The 27,409-nt window shown below is 48.3% G+C and overlaps 1 protein-coding gene across 1 annotated transcript in view; it reads left to right on the plus strand.

The window, feature by feature from the left end:
- Window positions 1-1,535: 1,535 nt before the first annotated feature.
- The window catches only part of SEPTIN9 (septin 9), a 260,626-nt gene continuing 234,752 nt past the window's right edge, over window positions 1,536-27,409 (plus strand). The window contains exon 1 of the mRNA XM_044983495.1: window positions 1,536-1,745. Within this exon, the coding sequence (XP_044839430.1) occupies window positions 1,724-1,745 (22 nt within the window). The 5' untranslated portion in view covers window positions 1,536-1,723. The remainder of the gene's footprint in view (window positions 1,746-27,409) is intronic.

Genomic DNA, 27,409 nt, shown 5'->3' on the forward strand with positions numbered 1-27,409 from the left:
CAGCTTCCTTCACAACACATGCAAGTGCCTCTGGAGGGTTAGCGGGCAGCTCAGGCTCCGTGGCCCATTCAATCTACAACTGCTCTCCTGAGACAGGAATTGGAGCCAGCTGTGATGGTGGGCTGTGTGGTGTGGACACTTTCCCAGGGGGAACTGGACTGAGACCCAACAAACTCATTTCACCCAGGGCACCAAACAGCCATCAGCTGGTAATAACTAATGATTGGAGCTGGATTCACACTGGTGACCTAGAGGTGAAAAACCGTAGCTAGGAGCCAGTCAGGCCTCACACAGCATCATTTTTATCTCAGGCCTTGTCTACATGAGAAAGTTGTGCCAGTTTAACTTAACTTAGTGTTTAAATCACTTCAATTAAACCTGCACAAACCACTGTGTGGACATGCTTAGTTCAGTTTAAACTGGTTTATATTCTTTTAGTTTAAACCAGATCCTGATAGGCTTAAGCCAAATGGAAATACGTCGCTCTGAACTGAAATAAGAATGTCCATACAGGGGCTTGCACCAGTTTAACTAAATCAGTTTCAAAATTGCACTTCTTGTTAAACCAGTGCAACTTTCTCATGTAGACAAGGTTTTAGGGGGAGGTTCTGCTACCTTTCCTCCTGCTGAGTGAATCTCGGTATCAATGGGAATCTTTCCATTGACCTAACTTGACCTAATTGGCCCTTCTTCCATAAAAAGTCCAATTCCACGGGGCAGAATCCAGTTCTTCGGCCTTTCTCTTCTTAATGTTCTCCTCTTTCTGTGCTAACAATGCCTACAGCATATTTGCCTGGCTACTGATTACCCAGCATGCACTTCACACGGCCAGTAATCAGAAGCATGTGTCTCGTCTCTGGGCTGCTGAGACACCCAGACCATGTATCAGACTCGAGCCTTTCCTCTCCCCAGCTGCTATGAAGGGCAATGAGTGGACCTGTGTGTGAGGGGGGAGACTCTCCCTCCGCTTTGTGAAGCTGGTTGTCTGGTATATGGCTGGCTGTTGGGCTGCTTCTCTTTGGTGTGATGAATGGTTCTGTTACACACACACATACACACGCACGCACAACCCCACGGCGGGAAGCTAAGCAAATGCTTCACTTGCCTGGCAGCCTCGCCTCTCTGTGCGGGTTTGGAGAGCAAAGAGAGGATGTTTACACTAATCAGGCTGACAGGCCAGCAATGCACTTTGAACTAGAAATTGCTTCTCCCTAGAACTGGGGTGATCCTGACCCATGTAGAGGGGGAGGGGCTGAGTCAATGGTGGTGGCGTGGCTCGGGGCTCGAAGGAAGAAACTCAGGTAGATTTTGTTCCTAGCTGCACAGGTTCAATCTGTGGGCGGTTCCAGGCCCGGGAGCTGGCAGAAATATTCTGCAGAGTGCATTTGTGTTCAGAGGGGAAAAGGTTAAACCACCAGGGAGGCTGAGCTCTCCTCCTTCCCCTGCCAATGTCAGCGCAGTTGGAACGGCCCAGAACTGAACATCAGATTAGGAAAGGTGTGTTCTAATTGCTGGGAGTGTGCTGGGCTGCCCCTCAGCTGGAGCTCCGGGTGTGTGGAGCCAGCGTACAGGAGGAGTGCACTTCCCCTGGCTGATCCCTGCCTGCGGGAACAACAGGACTAAGCCAGTCACACATCACCCTGGGGATTAGTCGCAGGAGCAACTTGGAAAGCCATCCCGGCACGGAATTTTGTTCCTATGTAACGTCCGCGACGGTGGCAGCATGAAGAAATCAGTACACTCAGGTGAGCAGAGCGGGCCCGGGTTTGGTGGCTGCCGGGTGTTCTCGAATCAGTAAGCTGGGCTGTGCGTGTGTGTACAAAACCAGCACTTAAAAAGAACAGTCTGGCATGTACAAGCCCTTCTTGCTCTAGTTCTCTCTGTCGGAGGAGAGCCACTGTTTTGTTGCCTATAAATGAAAGTCTTTGATCAATGGAAAGGGCTTAAGAAACCCAGTGCAAACCCAGGGAGGCAGGTGGTGCCAGCCTGCTGGAAATGTCCATGAATGCAGTTCCTGTGACCCTCACGTCACTGTGACCGTGCACGCCAAAGGAACGGCAGAGTTGGTCAGCTTGGAACAAAAGAGGGACACAAAAAAGCAGAGCGGTGCCTAAGTTACCGGCTGCATTTCCTGCTGTAAGGGACGCTAATAGCATGTGTGCTGTGAACTGAATGAACCAGAGCCGTGGGAGGGCGGTGTGGGTCTGAGTCAGTGCCCTCTATCCCATCCTACTGTTTTTTCAAGAACCCTCCACTCCCCAGCTCTACTCCAAGTCAATGCAGGCTCTTTCGCACTCGCTCCTGCGGGGACAGCCATTGTAGGTCACTGGCAGCGGTGGGGCTGCAGCTGGTTCCAGTCCTGCCAAGGTCATCTTCTGCCTTCCTGGATGCTGAGTCACCAGCCGAGGAGCAGTTCGGCATTACGGCTCCTACCCCCTCATCTTCAGCCTTCCCATTAGAGCAGAGCCCCCCGAGCCCTGTGAAAGCCTGGCATTGGCAGCTTCTGAAAGAGCTCACTGCTCACAAAGAGCTGCCGTGGGTACAATGCGAGGGGCGTGGCTAAAGTTAGCATGGATTCCTGACACCCTGTACGGTCTATGATTTAAATCACTGGAATAAGTGATCAGTGGGTGATAGTGAGAGCAAATCCCCTGTGAAAGACCAATCACTTACCCAACTGACACACTGCAGTGAGGGTCCCTGCTAGCACTCAGGCACATTTTCCCCTCTACAGCTGAGTTCCACTCCTGGTCCAGCCAGCAGCCTGTGACTTTAAATTCCTTAAGCCAAATTCTGCTCACTTACACCCTACCTACCCCTGTGACTTCAGTGGGGCAGGCTGGATGTGACTGCCTGCAGAATGTGAGCTGTTTCCTACATGCTGGTCTCTTCCAAGCAGCCTGAGTCACATTTCTTGTTGGACCATTGCGTGGGTTAGCTTCTTCGCTGGTATTTCATTGCTTTTTGGAGTGGCCAAAATACTGACTTATTGAAGCCACATAACAGCCAACTCGAATCCCTTCTGGGGGCTGGGATGATCTCATAAACCACAGGAGCAAGCTGGACTCGGTGCTTTGTCTTCAGAGCTCCCCAGTGGAAATGCCTCGGTTTACTCCAATGCTTATGTCGGTTCATAACGTTTCTACTGTTGTGTGTTTAGTCTCGAGCTCCCTCCCCTAAAATCTCTCTCTTATTGGTGTCAATCAACAGACTGTTCTGGTGGTTTTATTATGACTTTACATGTTGGGACCCATAGCTGGTGAAAGAATTATTATTAATATAGCACCATGCCTTACAAAGCATGGAATTTAGATGGGCCATTGCCCTGGGCAGTTTTACAAGCTAGCTAGGACAGCTACGGTACAGCAAGAGATGGCACGAGGACAGTAGCACTGACCACTGTTCCTGACTGTGAGAAAGCAGGGCAAAAGAAGTGTGTTTCATGGGGGAATTTGATGGGGAAATGTGTGGAGCATAGAAAGTGGAGGGTTATTTCAAGGGTAGGATTAGGGCAAAAAGAAGGTGCAGAGGCCAGGATGGGAGAAGGGATTCCTAATACCTCCCTGCTCCTAAAAATAATGGGCAAGGTCCTCAGCTGGTGTTAGCTGGTGCATCTCCATTTATCTCTATGGAAGATCTGGCCCAATAGGTCTTATGTGAGGTGGGGCAGCTAACAATGGCAAAACATGGCACACGGGTACTACAGTGATGGGCCCGTGGGTTGCAACCCTTTTCTGATGCCTCCTGATGCCTCCCAAATACTAGAAAACATGTATGTTCTGCTTTGCACAACATGGCTGAATACGAGCATTACATATTTTAATCCCATGCCTTAAGGAGCCTTGTCAGTGTCCAGTGAGCTGAAATTGTGGCTCCTTGCTCTTGAAGCTGACTGTCCTGGGCTGTCAGGTTTGCTTTGTACTGATGTGTGGTGGGGTAAAACTGAGTGACTGCAAATCTCCTGGCATTAGTGAGATGTGTATCTCATGAGACTGCCCCGGTGAGCACAGTTCCAAATAACTACAGTACAGTTCGGCTTTGACATTTGTTTAGTACCTTTCACCCAAAAGGGATTCAAACTGTGTGTTAGATACACTTTGCTCATCACAAAGATGCAGCCACTTCTGGGCTGGAACATGGCAGTTGTTTAAAAAAGGAAGGGACGTTTATATTGTTCAATTGAAACAACAAGAAGGTTAGGGAGGCAGAATGTAATTGCGTGGGTTGGAATTTGGCCAGGACATTAGAGTTGAAACCCCCACTTATGTTCTCGCAATGCTTTGGAGACAACTTTTTATTACAGAAGGTGGAGAAAGTGACTAGGGGAGAGGTTGTTCTATATTTGATTCTGACAAACAGGGAGGAACTGGTTGAGAATTTGAAGGTGAAAGGCAGCCTGGGCGAAAGTGGCCATGACATGATAGAATTCATGATTCTAAGGAATGGTAGAAGGGAAAACAACAGAAAATAGGCAAAGGACTTCAAGAAGGCAGACTTCAGCAAACTCAGAGAATTGGTAGGTAAGATCCCATGGGAAGCAAGTCTAAGGGAAAAAAGAGTTCAGGAGAGTTGACAGTTTTTTAAAGAGATGGTATTAAGGGCACAAGAACAGACTATCCCAATGCAAAGAGACCATTCTGGCTTAATAAAGATAGCTTCAATAACCTGAAGCTCAAAAAAGAATCACATGAAAAGTGGAAACTAGGTCAGTTATGAAGTATGAGTATAAAAAACAGCAACACCACAAGCATGAAGGGACAAAATTAGAAAGGCCAAGGCACAAGATGAGATTAGGGACACAAAGGATACCAAAAAAAAAAACATTTTACAAATACATTAGAAACAAGAGGAAGACCAAGGATGGAGAAGACCCTTTACTCAATGCAGGGTGAGGGGGAAGACAATGCAGAAAACAAAGCAATGGCTGAAGCGTTAAACGTCTTTTTTTGTCTCCATGTTCATCAGAAAGGTTAGCAGTGATCAGACAACTAACATAGTGACCATCAGTCTATATGGGGTGGGATGTGAGGCTAAAATAGGGAAAGAACAAGTTAAGAATTATTTAGACAAGTTAGATGTCTTCAAGTCAGCAGGGCCTTATGAAATACATCCTAATATACTTACAGAACTGCCTGAAGCGATCTTGGAGCCATTATCTTTGAGAACTTGTGGAGGATAGGAGGGATCCCAGAGGACTGGAAAAGGACCAGTATAATACCTATTGTGATAGACCCAGGCCAGCTGGGTACAGCAGAATAGCAGAAGGCAGATATACTGGCCACTGGATTAACAGTTTTCTGTTCCCTGACTGACCAGAGCAGGGGCTTTTCCAAGCTAATGAGAACACCTGGCTCTAATTAACCTGTAAAGAGTCAGGTGAGGCCATTCAGTTAATGTGACCACCTGACTCTAATTAAGGCCCTGTTGATACTATAAAAAAGGGCTCACTCCAGTCAGGCAGGGGAGCCAGGGAGCCAGAGGAGAGGAAGTGTGGCTGGTTACTGAAGACACCCTCAAACCATCGGTAAGGGAGCCCTAAGGTAAGAGTGAAGAAGGGAGAAGCAGGAGAGCTGTGGGGAAGTGGCTCAGGGAAATGTAGCAACTCTGGCAGTGAAAGGTTGGCTGCCAACAACTGCTACCATTAGGGTCCCTGGGCTGGAACCCGGAATAGAGGGCGGGCCTGGGTTCCCCCCCAACCCACCACTACAGGAACATCTCCTGGGAGGGAAAGTCAGGTCCCTGTCAGGACAGGAGGCTGAACAGAGACTGTGGGAGTTCTCTCACCAACCTCCTTGCAGGCCTATGATGAAAAGGGCTCAGTAGACTGTAACCCTGGCCCTAGAGAGAGAAGGGCTACATGGAGGGTCACAGTGAGCCACTGAGGCTAGCATAAACCGCCTAGAAGTGCAGGACCCACGGGAGCAAGGTCAGAGCTCTGCCACACTATCTATAAAATGGGGATTAAGAACAACCCAGGGAATTATAGGACAGTCATCTTAACTTCAGTACCTGTAAAGATAATGGAGCAAATAATCAAACAGTCAGTTTATAAGCACCTAGAAGATAAGGTGCTAAGTAACAGTCAACATGGAATTGTTAAGAACAAATCATGTCAAACCAACTTAATATCCTTCTTTGACAGGGTAACAAGCCTTGTGGATGGGGGAAGCAGTAGATGTGTTATAGCTCAACTTTAGTAAGCCTTTTGATACTTTCTCACATGATTTTCTCATAAGCAAACTAGGGAAATATAGTCTAGATTAACCTGCTATAAGGTGGGTGCACAACTGGTTGCAAAACCATACTAAAGAATAGTTATCAATGAGTTCATAGAAAAGCGGAAGAGTATATTAAGTCAGGTCCCACAGGGATCTGTTGTGGGTCCGGTGCTATTTAGTATCTTCATAAATGAGTCAGATAATGGCATAGAGGGTACACTTATAACATTTGCAGAAGCGAGTCTGAGAGGGGTTGCAAGCATTTTAGAGGACAGGATTAGAATTCAAAATTATCTGGAGAAACTGGAGAAATGATCTGAAATAAATAGGATGTAATTCAATAAGGACAAATACAAATGACACCTCTACCTTGATAAAACGCGACCTGATATAACATGAATTCAGATATAATGCGGTAAAGCAGTGCTCCGGGGGGGCGGGGCTGCACACTCCGTTGGATCAAAGCAAGTTCGATATAACACGGTTTCACCTATAACGCGGTAAGATTTTTTGGCTCCTGAGGACAGCGTTCTATCGAGGTAGAGGTGTACTACACTTTGGAAAGAACAATCAGTTGCACACATAGAAAATGGGAAATGACTGCCTAGGAGGAAGTACTGCAGAAAAGGATCTGGGGGTTATAATGGATCACAAACTAAATATGAGTCAACAGTGTAACACTGGCAAAAAAAGCAAACATCGTTCTGGGATGTATTGGCAGGAGTGTTGTACGCAAGATACAAGAAGTAATTCTTCAGCTGTACTCACCACAGATAAGGCCTCAACTGGAGTATTATGTCCAGTTCTGGGCATCACATTTCAGGAAGGATGTGGACAAATTGGAGAAAGTCCAGAGGAGAGCAACATAAATGATTAAAGGTCTAGAAAACACAACCTATGAGGAAAGATTGGAAAAAAAAATGGATTTGTTTAGTCTGGAGACGAGAAGACTGAGGAGGAACATGATAACAGTCTTCAAATACGTAAAAGGCTGTTATAAAGAGGAGGGTGATAAATTGTTCTCCTTATCCACTGAGGACAGGACAAGAAGTAATGGGCTTAAACTTCGGCAAGGGAGATTTAGGTTAGACATTAGGAAAAACTTCCTAACTGTGGGGGTAGTTGTGCACTGGAACAAATTACCTAGGGAGGGTAAAGAATCTCTGTGACTGGAGGTTGTTAAGAAGAGGTTTAGACAAACACCTGTCAGGGATGGTCTAGGATAATGCTTAGTCCTGCCTCAGTGCAGGAGACTGGATCAGAGGAGCTCTTGAGGTCCCTTCCAGTCCTACATTTCTATGAGTCTATGAAAAGGCACAGTGGACTCGATCTTGACCGTGTATAACTCAGCCAAAAGACTAGCGCTTTGGAGGGCAGGATTAGAATTCAAAATGAGTACAGCTCCCCATGATGTCCTTTGGGGGGCTTGGCTCTTTGCTGATGCAGAAGGAAGAGTGTCACATACTGAATCATTACCATCCCCTACCAGCCTTAGGTTTCTTTGGTGGTCTCCCATCCAGACCCAGGACTGGCCAGACCAAAGCCTGCTTAAACTTATAAATTGGATAACATTACAAATCTTGGTAGGTGAATGGTTTTCTTTTGGGCTGGTCACAGGGAATTCTGCTGGCTTTACAGAGAAAGGTTACTACAGCTCACTGACTGTGCAGACTATCAGAACTTGTTTGACAGGGAATGTCGGGCGGACTAATGAGAGGCAGAAGGGAACATGCCGAAACGGCTTGGCTGAAAAGATGACACCTTTCTGCCAGCACTGCAACCCCCAGTACTGTGCTGTGGGATTTGAACTACAACGCCTTCTCGGCTAGAGGCAAGAGTACGGCTGTGAGAGATTGGCTAATGAACACCCCAAAGCTACGGCACTAGGAAGCAACAAGCACGTTTCACATGATTTGTGAGGATAGAGAGGAGCCGCAGGGCTTAAATTCAGTCGCCAGAGGTACCAGACTTTGCCCCACTCCCTCGATGTGCTCTGAATCCTTACTATGGACCTGATCCAAAACTCACATAAGTCAATGGGAAGACTCCCATTGATTTCACTGGGCTTTGGCTCAGGCCCTGTATTTGCTGGGCACGCTGTAATGCTATTGCTGCATCTTCCTGCTGTGGGGATATTCCCAGCTCACGCAGGATTTACATTTTCTGAGGCAGTGCGGGGAAATCATATACATCTGCTGTGGCTTTTGAACACTTGCCATGTAGGTGTGGTTGGGCTGGAGATCCTGCTTTAGATACTTTACCTTTTACCCATAAACAGACATTCAGACCTTTGTGCTTTAGCTGCAGGCATACACAGCTCAGCCCTGCAATGTTCTGGGCCTGAATATACTGAGGTGGCTGGAGGGGAGAGAGACTATAAAGACTCTAAAGATTCAGGAGGAATCTTACAAGGCAGGTTTAAGAACAAGAAGCACCCACTATGATGCCAGCTGTAACTCCTCACGCTTGTTTTTTCAGATCCATGGGGAGAGGAGAGTTGTCCTGAGATGTTTCAGTTGTGCTGGGATCCTCTCTAGGGGATACTGTTTCTTTAAGGAAACAATGCTCCCTTTTCCATTACTCAGATCCATGTGCATTGCCAACAACGCAATAGACAAGCAAGGCTCATGCCGAGAGGTGAGGCTGAGGCTTGACTCAGGATGACCTTCAGGTGACCTCCAAGCGTGGCAAGAATTGCTTAAGGAATGTGTATGATGCTGGGAATATTTGAAAAACAAGTGCCCTAATTACCTCCTGAATTACCCCACGGGACTGGATGTGACCCACCGGTTGAGCAGGATTCGGGGGAAACTTGCACAAAATTTGGGATTTGCAAGTCTTCAAAAACTTTCCCCCAGTGGCCAATTACACTCCTCATCCTGAACTGAACAGAAACCTCGGAATAGTTCCATCTAGGACACTGCTGCTGCTATCAGGGAGAGGCCCAGGCCTTGGCTGGGCTCCACACAACAGGGGTCTGCCCACATGGATGTGATCAGACCCTTGGGCTGTATACTGTAGCTCTCAATCCTTCTGAAGAACATCTGTGGGTGACCAAGGGGTTTCCTGCTTGTACTGCCACTGTATAAACCACGAACTTGTTAACAGGGTGCATGCAGAAGAAATACCTGTATAGTTCATTCATGATCAGTGTACTTAGAATAAATGTAGAGGTGATTGAGAGAGAGCTGTGTTCTGAGCACTGGATGGGGAATCAGGAGCTCCAGTATGCTAATCTTGACTTTCATAGAATCATAGACCTGGAAGGGGCCACGAGAGGTCTTCTAGTCCAGTCCCCTGCACTCAAGGCAGGACTAAGTATTATCTAGACAATCCCTGACAGGTGTTTGTCCAACCTGCTCTTAAAAATCTCCAATAATGAAGATTCCACAATCTCCCTAGGCAATTTGTTCCAGTGCTTAACCACTCTGACAGTTAGGAAGTTTTTCCTAATCTCCAACCTAAACTTCCCTTGCTGCAATTTAAGCCCATTGCTTCTTTTCCTATCCTCAGAGGATAAGAAGAACAATTTTTCTCCCTCCTCCTTGTAACAACCTTTTATGTACTTGAAAACTGTTATCATGTCCCCTCTCAGTCTTCTCTTCTCCAGACAAAACAAACCCAATTTTTTCAATCTTCCCTCACAGGTCATGTTTTCTAGACCTTTAATCATTTTTGTTGCTCTCCTCTGGACTTTCTCCAATTTGTCCTCACCTTTCCTGAAATGTGGCGCCCAGAACTGGACACGATACTCCAGTTGAGGCCTAATCAGCATGGAGTAGAGCGGAAGAATTACTTCTCGTGTCTTGCTTACAATACTCTTGCTAATACATCCCAGAATGATGTTTACTTTTTTTGCAACAGCATTACACCATTGACTCATATTTAGCTTGGGATCCACTATGACCCCAGATCCCTTTCCACAGTACTCCTTCCTAGGCTGTCATTTCCCATTTTGCATGTGTGCAACTGATTGTTCTTTCCTAAATGGAGTACTTTGCATTTGTCCTTACTGAATTTCATCCTATTTACTTCAGACCATTTCTCCAGTTTGTCCAGATCATTTTGAATTCTAATCCTGTCCTCCAAAGCACTTGCAACCCTTCCCGGCTTGGTATCATCCGCAAACTTTATAAGTGTCTTCTCTGGGCCATTATCTAAATAGTTGATGAAGCTATTGAACAGAACCGGACCCAGAACAAATCTCTGCAGGACCCCACTCGTTATGCCCTTCCAGCATGACTGTGAACCACTGATAACTACTCTCTGGGAATGATTTTCCAACCAGTTATGCACCCACCTTATAGCTCCATCTAGGTTGTATTTCCCTAGTGTGTTTATGAGAAGTCATGTGAGACAGTATCAAAAGCCTTACTAAAGTCAAGATATACCACATCTACTGCTTTCCCCTCTGTCCACAAGGCTTGTTACCAGGTCAAAGAAAGCTATCAGTTTGCCTTGACAAATCCATGCTGACTGTTATTTATCACCTTATTATCTTCTAGGTGTTTGTAAATTGATTGCTTACTTATTTGCTCCATTATCTTTCCGGGTACAGAAGTTAAGCTGACTGGTCTGTAATTCCCCGGGTTGTCCTTATTTCCCTTTTTATAGATGGGCACTATATTTGCCCTTTTCCAGTCTTCTGGAATGTCTCCCGTCTTCCATGACTTTTCAAAGATAATTGCTAATGGCTCAGATATCTCCTCAGTCAGCTCTTTGAGTATTCTAGGATGCATTTCATCAGGCCCTGGTGATTTAAAGACATCTAACTTATCTAAGTAATTTTTTACTTGTTCTTTCCCTATTTTAAACTCTGATCCTACCTCATTTTCATTGGCATTCACTATGTTAGACGTCCAATCACACCAACCTTCTTGGTAAAAACCAAAACAAAGAAGTCATTAAGCACCTCTGCCATTTCCACATTTACTGTTATTGTCTTTCCCCCCTCATTGAGTAATGGGCCTACTCTGTCTTTGGTCTTCCTCTTGCTTCTATTGTATTTGTAGAATCTTTTCTCATTTCCTTTTATGTCCCTAGCTAGTTTGATCTTGCTTTTTTCCTTGGCTTTTCTAATTTTGTCCCTACATTCTTGAGTTATTTGTTTATATTCATCCTTTGTAATCTGACTGAGTTTCTGCTTTTTGTAGGACTCTTTTTTTGAGTTTTAGATCATTGAAGATCCCCTGGGTAAGCCAGTGTGGTCTCTTGCCAAACTTCCTATCTTTCCTACTCAGTGGGATAGTTTGCTCTTGTGCCCTTAATAATGTCTCTTTGAAAAACTGCCAACTGTCTTCAACTGTTTTTCCCCTTAGACGTGCTTGCCATGGGATTTTACCCACCAGCTCCCTGAGTTTGCTAAACTCTGCCGTCTTGAAATCCATTGTCTTCATTGTGGTGTTCTCCTTCCTACCATTCCTTAGAATCATGAACTCCACCATTTCATGATCACTTTCACCCAAGTTGCCTTCCACTTTCAAATTCTCAACCAGTTCCTCCCTATTTGTCAAAATCAAATCTAGAAGAGCCTCCTCCCTAGTAGCTCCCTCCACCTCCTGAAATAAAAAATTGTCTCCAATACATTCCGAGAACTTTTTCCTTGCCTTGAGCAAATCCCCATGCCTCAGTTTCCTTCTGAGTAGATGATAATACCAAAGGCAAATAGAAGTTGTGCAGATTAGTTAGACTGGAAGTGATTGGGGCAGGGACTGTGTTTTCCTGTGGATTGGTATTGTGCCCAACACAATGGGGCCCCAATCCTGACTTGGGCCTGTGGTCGCTACCCTAATAGAACTAAGGTCTGATAATTCTGAGATGCTGAGATGTGATTCAGGTCAGTGGGACTGCAAGTGTTTGGTGCTTCTGCGAATCAGGCTCCTACTAGATCCAGTGTTTCTGTCTGTACTGTGCAGTAAGTATTAGACCCAGTCAGAGAATAAAGATTGGATGCTAAGATCATTTGCTTTGCTCCATGTAGGCTGAGGCCTCGCTAAGCAGAGCAGCGTTGATAATGATCAGCTGAACCGTATTTCTCCAGGTGCCTGTGATAGCAAGCTTTCACTCCAAGGGTCGTATTTTCCAGACACACCTAAGGCCAGATTTCATGTGCTCAGCACCCACAGTCAGGGCCAGCTCAACTATTATTTCTGCACCTAATGAAGGGTCACATCTTCAAAAGAGCCAGCTCCACGGAGGGATGGTGCTAACTATTTAACAATGAGACTGAACGTGAGAGAGATTGTTTCCAATTGAGATTACATGGGGATTTTAGGGAAGCAGAATGGAATTTGGCCAGGCCCCTGAGATTAATGTTCCTCCCCACAGGACAAGTATCATGGGGCTCTTGAGAGCTCAATTCTTCTCTCCTTTACCCATTGACTCAGCAGACATTTTGCCTGTATAAAGCCTGGAAGAAGGGATCTTTAATGACCATGCACGGTCCAGACCTCAGTCTTTAGCTGCAATAAGAGAGTGTATGAAAACAGAATTCAGTGCAAACTACATAGCTGCCAGGGCAGATTAACAAACTGGTGGCATTGTTTCCACCCATCATTTCTGCCAGGAACAGCTGTGCCTGCTGCTGTGATGTGCATTCAAACACATTAAAAGCTACCCCATTATTTCTCAGGAACGGTGCCCTTAACCAGTTTCACCACTGGATGCTCAATCAACATGACCCAGATAATTGCATACCCTGGATAGTCTGTGCTAAGGCATTCTCCTCAGCAGAATCCCTTTTCTGAGCTATTTAATCTAATCTGTCTGCATTGTCTCTGTCTCTCTAGTATCTTCACTATATTTATCACTGTGGTATCTGAGCAACTAAGGAAAACAGATCCAATTGGAGTTATTCTTTGCCTCAGTTGGATCCTGATCCTGCAAAAGGATCTGCCACAAGGACACCTACCCGTGTGGAGCCCTCTTGCAATTAACATGGTTTTTCATGAGCACTGGTTTATTATTGTAGGGTTGCTTGTGAGTTGCTGGGGTCTCCCACCCTGGCTTTTCACTGCAGGGCTGTGCTGAGCCATGTTCATATCAAGTTGTTATTTCCATTATTTTTATTGCTGTTGCACTCCTGGACCAGGCCCCCATTGTGCTAGGCCCTGTACAAACACAAGGGGGGAAAAGACTGCCCTTGCCCCCAAAGAGTTTACACTCTAAATGCTGATCTTTGTGCACTAGTTTGTTATTGTAGGGTTGCAAACAGGTGCTGCAGACACTGGTGTCATTTGTGGTGGTTGTTTTGGGCGTGGGACTTTACGTCATGCTTCCTGTTGCAGAGTTAGGCCAATTCTGAGCACCCACAAACAATGACATGGAGTCTGCAAACAGATCAGGGTTGGGGGAGGGGAAGCTGACACTCCTGGGAGTCTAAGGCCCCTGCTGGACATCAAGGGTGAAATCCTGACCCCGCTGAACTGAATGGCAAAGCTCTCACGAACCTCAGTGGGGCCAGGATTTCATCCCAAGTCCTCCCAGCCTGGGGAAACAATGGTGGCATAATTGTCTTCCTGGCAACAGGCCCAATGCCTGCCCTGACTAGCTAAACTGCCAGTGGAGGAGCGACTCGGCACGGGCTTCATAGCGTGATTTTTTGCCTTTCGTTGTTTGTATTCCAGAGAGAAGTTTCTCTACCAGGTTGTTTTAATTAAAACTCACATAAATGACACCACCGATCGTTCCCCCCAGAGCTAGGCTTTCCGGGCCGAGCCCTAGAGCTAATCAGCGAGAAGGCCTAGCAAAGCTTATAAACAAACAGAGCAAAGCACCTCCTGCTCTCACCTCCTCCTGGGCGGATGTGGGGAGAAAAGCAGCTGCTGAGCTAGTTGAGGGCTCTTTGCAGTGACTCTCAGCGATTGCAGGGGGCTCTGGATGAGGCCTTTGGGGATCACTAAGCCCCACGGCAACCAAGCTTCTGAGCAGGTGAAACCTGGCCCTGGAACCTGCTGGGAATTATTCCCGGGCTCTGCGCTGTGCTTTGTTAATTTCCATCTGCAGAAATGGACTCTTTCCAATCACCTGAGGGCAGGTGATCGCCATGCACGGCACAAAGAACGCACTGAGCCACCCTTGCCGGAGACCCCAGATGTATTAGTGTGTAAAATTCTCGTGATTTTAAGCCAGTCTCCTGATCGTTTTGGAGCCTGACTCCTGGTTTTTGAATGCTGGGGGTTGGCAATGCCGCACACACTGCTTTGCCGGTGGCACCAATTGCTTCATGCAGCTCCTAACCTGTGCAGCTCAGTGTCAAATTCTGCCAGTGCTACCCTACTACACTCACTGGGGATGCATGGAGGTAACTAGGGACAGAATTTGCCTGTAGACTCCCACCCACAAGCGTGACCCACGTACACTGGGCCTTTCTCATAGCCTCTCAGTGTCACAAACAGACAGTTCCTTCCCTTGTTTGGTCCCATCTCCTGATGGTACCTCATTCCCTTTACAAGGCTGAAGGGTCAACTCACATGCATCCAACCGCCTCCCCGGATATTGACTTGTTGCTTGTTCATTAGCAGAGTCCCCGAGGCTTGGCTCCTCCCACTAGGGGGAGGAGCAGAGGGTAGCTTCCTCAAAGACAGGGGAAAAAATGTCCTGGACTGTTACATGGACGATCCCTGAAATTCCCTAGTGCTGGGAGAAGTCAGAGCTTTCCTCCTGTCCATTATGACATTATTTATTATCTACACGAGTGTTGTGATGCCCAATCAGGGATCAGGGCCCAATTGTGTTAATTGCCATACAAATTCATAGTAAGAGTTAGCCCTGTCCCAAAAAAATCTTACAATCTAAACCCTCTCTGTTCCAGCCGTCTGATGAAATGGCTAATGATGAAGGAGGGTATTGAAACACTTTAAACTTGCTTGGAAATGAGTCAGTTTTACTAAAATTATAGGAGGGGGAAAAGCCAGGGAGATGTCAGGAGTTTGTCTTCCCTTAATCTAGGAGCAGCTGATAGTTGTGCACAGACAAGGCGCTTTGTATTTTATCTGCAGGGCACTGGAAACAAATTCTGTGGCTTGGTTTGGTGAGTCACGTGGGCTAAGAGAGGCCATAATTCACATCTGTGAGAAAGCTCGTAATATCAAAGGTCAGTCGCCCTCCATACCCACCCAAAACCCAGAAACAAAAGAGAAAACAAATAGGATCCAGTTCCCACAAGGAAAACACTCGCCCATTGTTTCAGGCAGCTAATTAGCCTGTGCCACATAGTCACATTTTCCAGCCAGTAAACAAAAGCCACACTGCCCTGTCACGTTTACACATGCTACCTGGCAACAGCTTTCACCACTAGATCTGACAAACTGAAAAGCACACCTCTGAACTTCCTGCATGACTCACTTCCCCTCCCGCTGCTCCATCGGCTCTGACCATTGTCACTGGCATTGCTTTCAGCAGTGGTGTTTGTAATTTGTCTTACAGTTGCACCAAGCAGCTCCAACCGAGATCAGGGCCCCTCGTGCTAGACGCTGCACAAACACATAGCAAAAGGCAGTCACTGCCCCAAAGTGCTTTAAAGTAAATAGAAAAGACAGACAAAGGGTAGGATGGGAAACAGAGCAGGGACGTGACTTGCCCAAGGGTGCACAGCAGGACAGTGGCAGAGCCAGGAATAGATTCACATCCCCTGAGTCCCAGCACAGTGCCTTCGCCATGACCCTATGCAGCCGCCCCAGCTAGCTTTTGAATACGCAATTCAAATTTTAAACACTGTTAAAATTCAAATTAAAAAACGCTGGGCAAAGCAGAACAGATGTGCTTCCCAGCATCCCATTTCCAGCATGTGCATCTTACCTCTTAGCATTCAAGCCAGCAACCTTCCCAGCCTATCACAAAACACTAAGCAGTGTCTGACCAGATGGCCCACCCTTATCCCTGCACATTTTCAGGGGGACCCACATTCTTCTCAGCCATGGGTGTATCATGACATGCTGCTGTTACATGACATTGTATATTACTAGGGCACTAGCATGGTATGCTCCAAAAAAGTGTGCTGCTGTGTTGTTTGCCTTAGCTCCAGGTGATGGGGAATCCACCTCACACTGGCAGAGAAGGGGTTAATAGTGCCATAGGGATGCTGCGTGGGGAGCAGCCAATAGGACAGGGACTGCAAGGAACAGCCAATCAGGACTCATAGCAGGTCCACATAAAAGTGAGCTGCCGGGCAGAGTAGTTCAGTCTCTGCTGGGAGTCCAGGGAGTGAGGACTGTGACCCTGGAGGGCTGAGAGAGCTGTAAGCACCTTGGACTGAGCTGTGGCTGACTCCTGGGACTGAGCAGTTAAGTGCCCAGAGGTGAGGGTGAAGAAGGTGCTGGGGCCATGGGGAAGTGGCTCAGGGGAACAGAGCAGCATTGACAGAGGTTACGGAGGAGCAGCAGGAGGTTGCTATTTACAGGGTTGCTGGGTTGGTGCCCGGAGTAATGAGTGGACCTGGGTCCCCCGCACTTGCCACTGGGGAAACACAGATGACCCCCTAGCCAGAGGGCTCAGTAGAGAAGAGGACGCTGTGCTCCTGGGAGCTGAGAGAGGAGCCATGGGCGGGAGCAGAGACAGTGCCAGTGGTCATCCTGTGGACATGGGTGTCGGCCTTGAGCTAATCCCCAGCATGACCAGGAGGGGATGCCAGTCTGGCAATGAGGGCTTCACCCGTGATACCCTGTTAGGCATCCTTCCAAGGCCCAAAGACTCTAGTATGAATGGAATGCTTCAGTGAAACCAATTGGCTGCCATAGTAGTGCCAGTACGTATTCTTGTGATGTTGGCAGAATAAGCTGCTACCACATCAGTGTGCCATGTGGCTATGATGTTGGCATGGCTTCCAGGGCATCGGCATGGTGAGTGGACGTAGCATTGGTAAGACAGTCCGCTATAGCACTGGTATGCTTTGTTGGCATGGTATGAGATAGTATTGGCAGCTCATGCCGTTATGGCCGCAGCATAGTACGTCAGCTGCTATGCTACGTGCCAAGCATGCTATTATAGCATCGCTTTCCCTTCCAGCTAGTAGAAAAGTTCTGCTGTAGCTAACATGACATCCTGATACCTCTCAGGAACCAGCTCAAAGAGCAGGGAACTCTAGCCCAGCAGTAAGTTACTGCTTGTACATAACACCAGGCAATTTAATGAGATGTCAAATAAAGAAGAGCCGCAGCCAAAAATTGCTGTTTATGAGGCTGACTGGGTGTGTAATCCCTCTCCTGGAGCGTGGTCCTTGTTCCCGCCTTCACCCTGCCTGCCCTGGGTGAACCAGACAAAAGGCATCACATCAAAAACAAGGAAATATGGCTGTGGGGAATAATTCCCCAATGAGCTAATGGCAGACAGGTAAATGTGAGGCGGGGAAATGGAAACAAATAAACCTTCACTTCTTTTCTTCACTCCTATCTGCTGCCTCTCGCATGTCCTGTCTTGCCTGAACTCCAGCTTAGCTGTGAGTTTCCATGCACTGCAGCTCACACACACACAGGCGCTGTTCTGTTCCTCTTGAAGTCAACGGCTAAAGTCCCATTGACCTCCACTGGAACAGGACTGGACGCCGTGAACCTCAGTGGGGGCATTGCTTGCCATCAGGTGCTCATTGGAAGCAGAACTATTGGTTACAACACAGTAACCGGCTCTTCCTGCGTGATCATTGTCTGCCCCCTTGCAAACCACAACAGATAGAATTAGTCTTGCAGCCCAAAAGGTTTCCCCATCTGGGGCAGAGTCTGTGGAGACGGAGAAAACTTGGCATCTTTGGCAAAGGGAAAGAGTGACCCCTAAAGCTTTCTCCCAGTAGGTACTAATGGAAAGTGTCTTCTTTCTTTTGGGGAGCTCTTTGATGGCTTACATGAGACGGTGGTCTCAGTCCAGTGCAGCCACCTCTCTCAGACCACTGTCCAAGCCACAGACTGACTGGGCCAAGGAAACTGAATTCCATTCTCATCCCTAGAGGCGACTCCTCCATCTGAAGGCTGAAGCTTATTGGTGTTGGAAAACTTGTGCTGCCACTGTCTGTGCCTGGTCTCTTCTCTGGATAGGCGGACTTTGGTCTCCATGGCTGCTGGTCTGACACTTTCACTGACGCTACTTTAAGAAAACAGTAGGGGTTTTTCCTTCCTCCCTAGCTCCAGCATCCTCGGGAAGAAATCCAGGACTCCTGTGCACATATAGTCACCGTGTGTGTGCAGTTTTCATATTGTAATCAGAGCCCCAAAGCAGCAGTCCAGTCAGAGAAAGGCAGCACAGTCACTGGTGAGTCAACACTTTCCCACACTTGCCGGGGATGACTTTATAATGACAAAGGAGACCCGGGACACCCTTTGAAGTGTAAGGATTCATTGCAGCCTGGGAATCTGCCTCCTGCTGTGTAACTCATCACCCTGGCTGGAGTTGGTGACAGGACATCACAGAGTTCAGAAAGGCTCATGGTGGAATCAATGCCTAATCCAGCTCTGTGGAAGCAGGAGTCGGGTAATCACAGCTTGGGTTCTGACTTCTCAATTATAAAGCACCCTTTGTCCCACACCAAATGGCTTTACGATCTATGGGTCACACCGCACTAATGAAATGCAGCCACTTCTGAGGTGGAGGACAGCACATGAGTAGGGAAGAGGAAACTTTTGGCTAATAGAGGCAGATTACAACCCTACCATTTATGTAAAGCAGAGGTGGGCAAACTACGGCCCGCAGGCCACATCCGGCCTGCAGGACCATCCTGCCCAGCCCTTGAGCTTCCAACCATGGAGGCTAGCCCCCGGCCCCTCCCCTGCTGTCCCCCGCCCCCGCAGCCACGTGGGCAGCGCTCTGGGCGGTGGAGCTGCGCACTCCTGCAGAGTGGCAGCGTGTCTAGCTCCGGCCAGGCAGCATGGCTGCCAGACATGCTGCTCTGAGCAGCATGGTAAGGGGGCCAGGGCTGGGGCCGGGGAGTTGGATAAGGGGTGGAGGGTCCCTGGGGGGGCAGTCAGGGAGCAGGGGGCGGTTGGATGGGGATGGGGCGGTCAGGGGATGGGGAACAGTGGGAGTTGGATAAGCATGGGAGTCCCGGGGGGCCTGTCAGGGGGCGGGGGTGTGGATAGGGGCTAGGGGCAGTCACAGGACTGGGAGCAGGGGGGTTGGATAGGGCGTGGGGTCCCAGGGGGCAGGGGTCTTGGGAGGGGGCGGTTAGGGGACAAGGAACAGGGGGGTAGGATGTGTCGAGGGTTCTGAGGGGGGCAGTTGGGGGGCAGGAAGTGGGAGGGGGCAGATAGAGGGTGGGGGCCAGGCTGTTTGGGGAGGCACAGCCTTCCCTACCTGGCCCTCCATACAATTTTCCAACCCCAATGTGGCCCTCGGGTCAAAAAGTTTGCCCACCTCTGATGTAAAGTGTCAGGCCATGCTGAGCAGCCAGGACCTTAGTTGTAAGTTCTTATTCAAAAGACACCCTGTGTGGTACTAAACTTAGCCCCGTCTGAAGGGCTGACTCAGAGCTGCCATGACTGGGGCTTGTGATTCCAGCTCAGGCAGCTATTTCCAAGCTGATGTTTAGAGCATCCTCTTCCAGTTTTTCTACAGGCACAACATTAAAGTGAAAGAGCCTGCAGGCTCCCAGCGAGGTCTGGTGACATCTGGATTCTAGGAAACTCAGCTGGAGTGGCCAATGCAAGGGAACTGGGGGAAGGAGGAGTTTGGTTCCATGCTGTGGGATTATTTATTTACAGGAAACATTGTAGGGACTCAGAGCTTTGTTTAGCAAGGGGCTTGGAGAGAGGAGACAGTGATATGCCTGATGGAAATGAAGAGAGGCAAGGTTATGCTCAAGAAAGACCATCATCCTAAAGGGGAAGGGGGAATACTGCTGCTTTGGGGGCCGAGAGGGGTGGCAGGCACTTTGGCTCAGATCCCCAAAGGGAGAGAATACTCCAGTCAGGTGAGTACCTGATTTTCCAAAGAGCCCAGCTCCCGCTTAGGCCCTGAATGAAGTGCTCAGCAACCAGCAGCTCCCACTGAGATCCAATGGACCTGGGCCCAGACCAGCCGGCACAGAGACACAACTGAACCTCTGCAGCTGGTGGTTCGCTCTGCTCACAGGGAGACATGTCTCCTAGCAACCTATCGCATGGCAGTTGGGAAAACAGTCAGAGGCAGGCCCACTTGGGAAGCAGGCTCTTTGGTAACCTGCGTGTGCAGCCCCTGGGTGTAGTTTACTTTATATCCGATGGTATCTAAGGAAGTTGGGACTGACTACAGTCTGGTATACAATGGCTAGAAAAAACAAAGGGAACAAGATGCTCTCAGCAATTACTGCCCAGATCTGGTGTTGAATGACTAGAGCTGAGTTACAAGTGCCTGGACATGTACAAATAAGAGTTGCTAATAAAAATAACAAATCTCCGAGCTACAAGTCAGGACAGGGGATCTGTGGATGGTAAGCCCTGGGCGGAATTGCATCTAGTCAGTGTAGTGCTGGTGAAAAGCCCTGACCTGACACTGGAGACTGGTGTCCTCTATTTACTCTAAGAACAGGTTCCTGGCTGGGCGGCAGCAGGGCAGGCTTCCCCCACTTGCTGTCCCCTGCCACTGTGCCTCAGACCTGTCCAGCAGGATCAACCTGGGGCAGGGGTCTCAAACTCAATTTACCTTAGGGCCAGTGCCAGTCCTCAGATCCTCCCAGCGGGCCAATCATGTCACTGAAGAGAAAATATTTTTTATTTCGAATTTCTTAGAAATAATAAAACTGTCAAACAACTTTATACAATTCTTCGCCTGCCGGAGAGTTTTAGTGTTTTCCAGACACCTGGCAACACTTCAGTTCAGTTTGGTGTTTGGCCTCTGTGACTGAGCAGTGGAAACCTTCAGGATTGCAGCAAGGTGTGCACCAGGTAGCTGTGTTTGGTATTTTTGACTTGTTTATATTCATTTTGGAAAAAAGTGATGCGGCCTCCATGGCTGACTCTGCCCGGCGACTAGTGATGCTATCTCTGTCCCTCTCCCCCAGCCAATGGGAGCTGCGGGGGGTGGCACCTGCAGCAGACATTGTCGGCAGTGTGGCTGCCTGCGTGTCTCCTCCACAGGCCACAGTGGGGAGGGTCTCTCAGGCCGCAGATGGCCCGTGGGCCGGGACTTTGAGACCTCTGTCCTAGGGGCTCGTGTTCCAGGAGCAGTCAGCACGTGGCCTCTCTGCAGAAGCTGCTGACAGTGGGCCCAACCTATGGCAACTAGAGCTGGTGGGAATGTTTTTCCATCACAAAAATCTGATTTGTCCAAACCAAAAAGTTTTGTCAAATGTGGCTGCAATTTTATTTAGGGAAATTTTTTTGCAAAAAAAGCTTTTTGATATGATTGGAACGTTTTGTTGTGATTTCCCTTTTTGAAAGTACTTTTCATTTCAATTTCTTATTTTATATTATGTACTGTGCTACCAAGGAAAAATGTCAAAACCAGAACAAAATATTTTGATGTACAAACAACAACAGTTTTTCAGAACTTCATTTTGCAGGAAATTTCAGCACATTGGTTTTGTTGCATTTCAGAAATTACAGATCCCCCTCCGCTGTAGTAGCAGCTGTGCTGGTGGGGCTTTGTGACGTGCCATTACTCTGCTGGGAACTCGATTGCAGAGGGTGCTGCTTTAATGGAGACATTATATTTCATTTATCACCAGCTTTGCAATAGCACCGACAAGCCCCAATCATGGCCAAGTGCTGAACAAACACAGAGCAAAAAGACAGTCCCTGCCCCAAGGAACTAGCAATGTAAGTGCCACCTTTATATAAAGCATCCTTCATGCTCCAGAGATCTGAATATAACCCCCAGTAATCAGACTCATAGAAATGCAGGGCACGAAGGGACCTTGAGAGGTCATCAAATCCAGCCCTCTGTACCAAGACAGGGCCACGTAAATCTAGACCATCCCCGATGTGTGCTTGTCCAGCCTGTACTTAAAAACCTCCAGTGATGGAGATTCCACAACCTCCCCTGGAAGCTTATTTCATAGCTTAACTCCCCTTAGAGTTAGAAAGTTTCCCCTACTATCTAACCTAAATCTCCCTTGCTGCAGATTAAGCCCATTACTTCTTGTTCTGCCTTCAGTGGGCATAGAGAATGATTGATCACCATCCTCTCTGTTACAGCCCTTAACGTATTTAAAAACTTAGCAGGTCCCCCCTCGGGCTTCTTTTCTCAAGGTGAAACATGCCCAGTTTTTTAGCCTTTCCCCATAGGTCAGGTTTTCTGAAACTTTGATCATTTCTGTTGCTCTTCTCTGGGCTTTCTTCACTTTAGCCCCATCTTTCCTGAAATGTGGCACCCAGCCTTGAACACAATACTCCAGCTGAAGCCCTACCAATGCTGAGTAGAGCAGGACACTTACCTCCTGTGTCTTTACCTATGACACTCCTGTTAACACACCCCAGAATGATATTAGCCTTTTTAGCCACTGCCTCACATTGTTACCACATGTTCAATTTGTGATCCACTGTAACCCCCAGATCCTTTAACTAAGTTAGATGCTGGCAGTGCAGAAACTACATAGGCAAATAGGGTGGCCACTGCATACTCGACAATAGCTCTCACACAAAACAGAACCTTGAATAGGCTTTTGTCTGGATTACTTGTCCCAGGTGAGGAACTTAGAGTGAAGTGCTATAACACCCCCGAATCTAGCAGCTTTCTGTCTAGATCTGTTCTGTGCTTTGGGGCAGTTTTTCTCCTCTCCTAGTGATGTCTTGGATGTTAGAACCTGGTATTGAGAAAGGGATGATACACTGGACACCACTGGTATCTCCTGTTCATGTCAGAAAAGGTGCCAGGAGACCCACAACACCCACCTGGGACCTCGATTTATCATGTTATCCACCACTCTACGCATTTCTTCTTCCTCCTTGGTGTTTATGTCCTTCCAATACTTGAGAGAAAGCATGGTCTGCAGGACCTGGCATAATACCGGGGATCAGGAACACCGGAGTTGTACACCCAGCTCTGCCATGACCATTCACTACTCACTAGCCTGCTGTGCCTCACTTTCCCTGTCAATACTGCCTCACAGAGGTGCTGGGTGTGCACTGAGAGGAGTAAATGCTCATATAGTGTAGAGCCTTGTGTGAGCTCTAAGTATTATTACTGCTTGTAACTGGCAATCCTATTCCCTTTATCATTCTCTTTCAGCCACGGCTAAGTCTGTGAACAACTTTCTCTGGACGTAGCTTTCTGTTACGTCGATGCGCGAGATGCTTTGGCCGAGTACCCCTGCTTCTGATCAGAGGGAGATGTTGCTGTCGCAGTTCAGATGCCAGGGGCTATCATGGACTGGGTGGTCTTTCCCGTCCAAGCTGGCAGCTGCTGCACAGGGCTGTGATTTATTTCCTGGAGGGGAATTTTGGCAGCTAGATCCTCCTAACAGTGATGTAAGATAATCTGACAGCCGATTTCTGCAGTTAATATTGTGAGCTCATCCAGAGCTCATTTGAGCCATCTGCCTGCTAAGGTTCCAAGCACTCCTGGCTGGGCATCACTGGTGTTGACTGCCCCGTTCACTCAGACCTTCTCGGGGTGCTGGCTATTTCACATACCAGCAGCTGCCTGGGAAATTGGTAAGCGGCAATGACAACGAAATTGCAGCATACAGCCTTAGGTCTCCCAGCTGGCAGGCTAGGGATGCTACAAGCCAGGAGTTAGGTGGTTTGAGGGAGCTTCTGCTGCTGATTTTGACTCCAGTCTCTGCTGTCAGTCACTCACTGCCCCGAACACTACATTGATCCACAGATTTGTAGAAAAGAAACCGTAGAGCAGCTTCACCAGAGAGCGAGGTGAGCACCCTCCCCCGTCGCCACAGTGGCAAACGCGTGAGTCATGGCGCGTCACTCTGTGCCATTGGGTTTGCACAGATGGGATTCATAGTCATCTTGAGCATTTCTTCAGCTCTCTCTTAACATCCCCGGGAGTTCACGAAGAGGGACCACCGGGGACCGGAAACCAACCAGACTCTGTTTATAGGCCAAATCTGGTTGGCTTTGGGAGGGGAAACAGGGAAAGCATGAAATCTTGTAAAGATGCAGGGGAAGACATGAAGACAACAAAGACATAGCAGGGCTTTAAAGGGACAAGGGCTAGAATAAATTAAAACAGCCAGTGCTTTTATTGGAGGCCCAGTGGCGGGAAGGAGAGCGAGAGACATGACAGCCTTTCGGGACACTACGATGCACAGGAGCTATTTTGTTGGATTAGTTCCTGTGTTTGTTTAAAGAAGTTTTTATTGCAATGGCTTCTGCTTTCAGAACAGACCTCACAGCAAAGTCCGACATCTGTGTAACTAGCTTTATAGCCCATAAAGGGTGTACAGTGCATAGCTCTGCCTTTAGAGCGTCACTGGCATAATCATGCTGTAACATAACTCATAAAAAAATGTACTAGTTAAAATGATTCTGCACCTTGATAGCTAAGCGCCATGCTCAGGGCAGTATATTTACTACTACCTTCTTAATTTGGGAAGGATTTTTTGACTCTTTGTAGCCCGGCAGTTGGTATCAGAAATGAGAGCTGCGGGTCTTGAAGAACAGTCAGGGGAAGAGGTTCATTAGTATTTTGATTTTTTTTTTAAATGTCTGTCTGGTGCAGTTATATGGCAAAGTGAAATCACCACTAAGTGAGCCAATAGAACAAGGGTTCAGAGGAGAGGAGAAATGGCACATCCATAACTGACTGCCACTGTGCTCGACGAGGCAGTGAGATATGGCTCCTCCCTGTGGCGTTTTTACCACTTCAGCAGAATTTTGATGTTTCAGGGATGGCCAAACTGTGGCTTGCGAGCCATGTGCCCCTTCCCCAACTAGACTGGGGCCGGGGGGAGTTAAGGACCTCTGCCTTGCAGCAGGGTGCTGGGGTAGGGGCTTTTGTCCAGCAGGGAGGGACGTGTCAGGGCTTCTGCCCAGTGGGGTGCACCTACTGGGGCTCAGGGCTTCAGCAGGAGCAGGGCTGAAGTCCTGAGCCCCGGCAGATGCACCCCGGCTCTCAAACTTCTGAAGGTTGTTGTATGCGGCTCAGAGAGTCAGTAAGTTTGGCTACCTCTATATTTGTAGCTTTTCTTGCTCCTCATTCTCCCCTCCAGTTCACCCTCAACTATGGCCTCTACAGGGCACAGGCACTTGGAAAGTTGCTTTACCGAAAATCTTTCTTTCTTCTCTTGATGTACGGTTAGGCTGACCCTGTTTAAGTTAAGCCCTCTTGAAGAGCGTGAAACCCGCCGGGTTGGATTTGCTTGTGTGTCTGTGTAGTCTGTCTGTGTCATGGTGGGAATCTGAGCAGGGGCCCCCAGGCTTAGTTGGCAGGAACTTGCTCAACTTTGAGGAATGCAGCACTCCACGGTAATCTCACCAAAGGGGTGGCTTGGTAATAAAACCAAAGGGGATGCCCTCTGAGTGCTGCCTAGTCTGGGATGGCTCAGCTCCAGGTTGGTGGAAAGGCCTATAAACAAGAGGCCAGAGTCAAGGAGCTTTCCTGATCCTGCTGCAATAGAAAGGGGCAGATGGGCAAGCTGCCAATCCACAGAAGAATCCAAATGAGGGGAGCAGGCTGGCCTCCCCCCAGGGAGAGCTGGGGAGTGGGCCAGCCAGCCAGGCCTTGAAGAAGCTGGGTGGCAAGAGGTCAATGGGCCCCAGGCTCAGTGGCCTGCAGCACTTTGGAGATCGGGAGAGAATGCAGGTTGTGTGTGGGAGACTGAAGCTCCCCAGACTGCCAGTCACCTTTGGGGTTCCTACTGAAAGTGCCCTTGTTTGGGTCACGACAGCACCGGGGTGCACAGGCCTGTTACTGGGATGGGCTGTGTACAACCATTCGGGCTTATACCTAAAAGATAAAAAGAATGAACATGAGGGAGAGGGGAAACTGCATTGAAGGCAAAATCCCCTTACCAGAGAGAGAAGGCGCCTCTCTCCTCTGAGATCTGGCTTACTACTTTTAGGGGACACCAGGGGTGGAGCAGGAGGTCAGAGGCCTGGTCAACTGCACAGATCCAAGGGAAGAACTTTGCCCGTTGCCCTTAAGCCAGCCAGGGAAAATGTCAGACTTCCTGATCCATTGGGTCCTCTGACTTTTTAAAGGCTCTTGCTGTCTGTTGCTCTTTACCCAAAAGGCAATATGAAGAAACCACACGGGCACAGTTGGATCCCAAGTAAACATGCTTCCTAAACATACCCAAACACACGAGGCTCAGGTACACTGGGTTCTGCCGGCTTCTAAACCACAGAACACCATGAGCTCCACTAGAGAGCCCACGAACTACTTAAAGGGATACTACCTTATTCCTCTACCCTACAAAGGCATGTTCCTCCCACACTCATTGTGTACCACACAAGCCAGATCATTCAAAATGTTATAACAGTCTCTGCTTTGCACGGAGTCAGTGTGATATCCAGTGCCGTGTTGCTTCAGTGCGGCTGAGGGAACTGTGAGTGGGTAAGAGGACTGAATTTTGTTCTGAGATGATACAGCTGACTTGAATCACTTTCCACCCAGCCAGAGCTGATTTCCCCCTTCTGGGAGTTAGTCCCTTTTCCAGGGCAGAGCCTGGCTTTGATTTGTGCCTTGAGGAGATGTCAGGAAGACTAAACTGCGAAAAAGTCCTTGGTTTCTCCGCCTGACCCACGGAGCTGTTCTGGGGGAAAGTGAAGGATCAATAGCCCCTCTGTTCAGCCCCAATATGTCTGTAGCAGCCTGGCAGTGAGAGGAGGTGGACGTGTGGCACACACACTTCCCCAGGGTGAAGCTGTACAACACTGAGGCTCAGCAGCCCTGGCTATGTTGAGGTGGTCATGGGTCAAGTTGCCACTGGGCAGATGGCTTAAGTGCCTTACGGCCCAGCTGGCAACCATGCCAGCCATTATGTGCCCGGTACAGACCCATGAATAGCCCCTTATTTCAACCGTGTCAGATCTGAGATTACCCAGCAAATGGCAACACCATAAATCAGCTCATGGAGGCCCAGGGTCACTGGAAAGGCTCACAAATCTTGGCAAACTCTTGGGTGAACCCAGGCACTGTGACAAACCCTCCAAACCATGAGAGTTTTCCCTGACTGTGTCCTCAACGTTTCTCACAGTCTCCCCATTCAGGTACCTAGAAATTCAGAACCTGGGCTGGCTCCCACTGAGAACAGAAGGACCCTCACTATTGATCACGATGGGAGGCTGATCAGGACCCTTAGTAACTGTCATTAGCGTTGTTTGTTATGGGCC

The sequence above is a fragment of the Mauremys mutica genome, chromosome 12 (assembly GCF_020497125.1).
Source record: "Mauremys mutica isolate MM-2020 ecotype Southern chromosome 12, ASM2049712v1, whole genome shotgun sequence".
NCBI classification, from domain to species: domain Eukaryota; kingdom Metazoa; phylum Chordata; order Testudines; family Geoemydidae; genus Mauremys; species Mauremys mutica.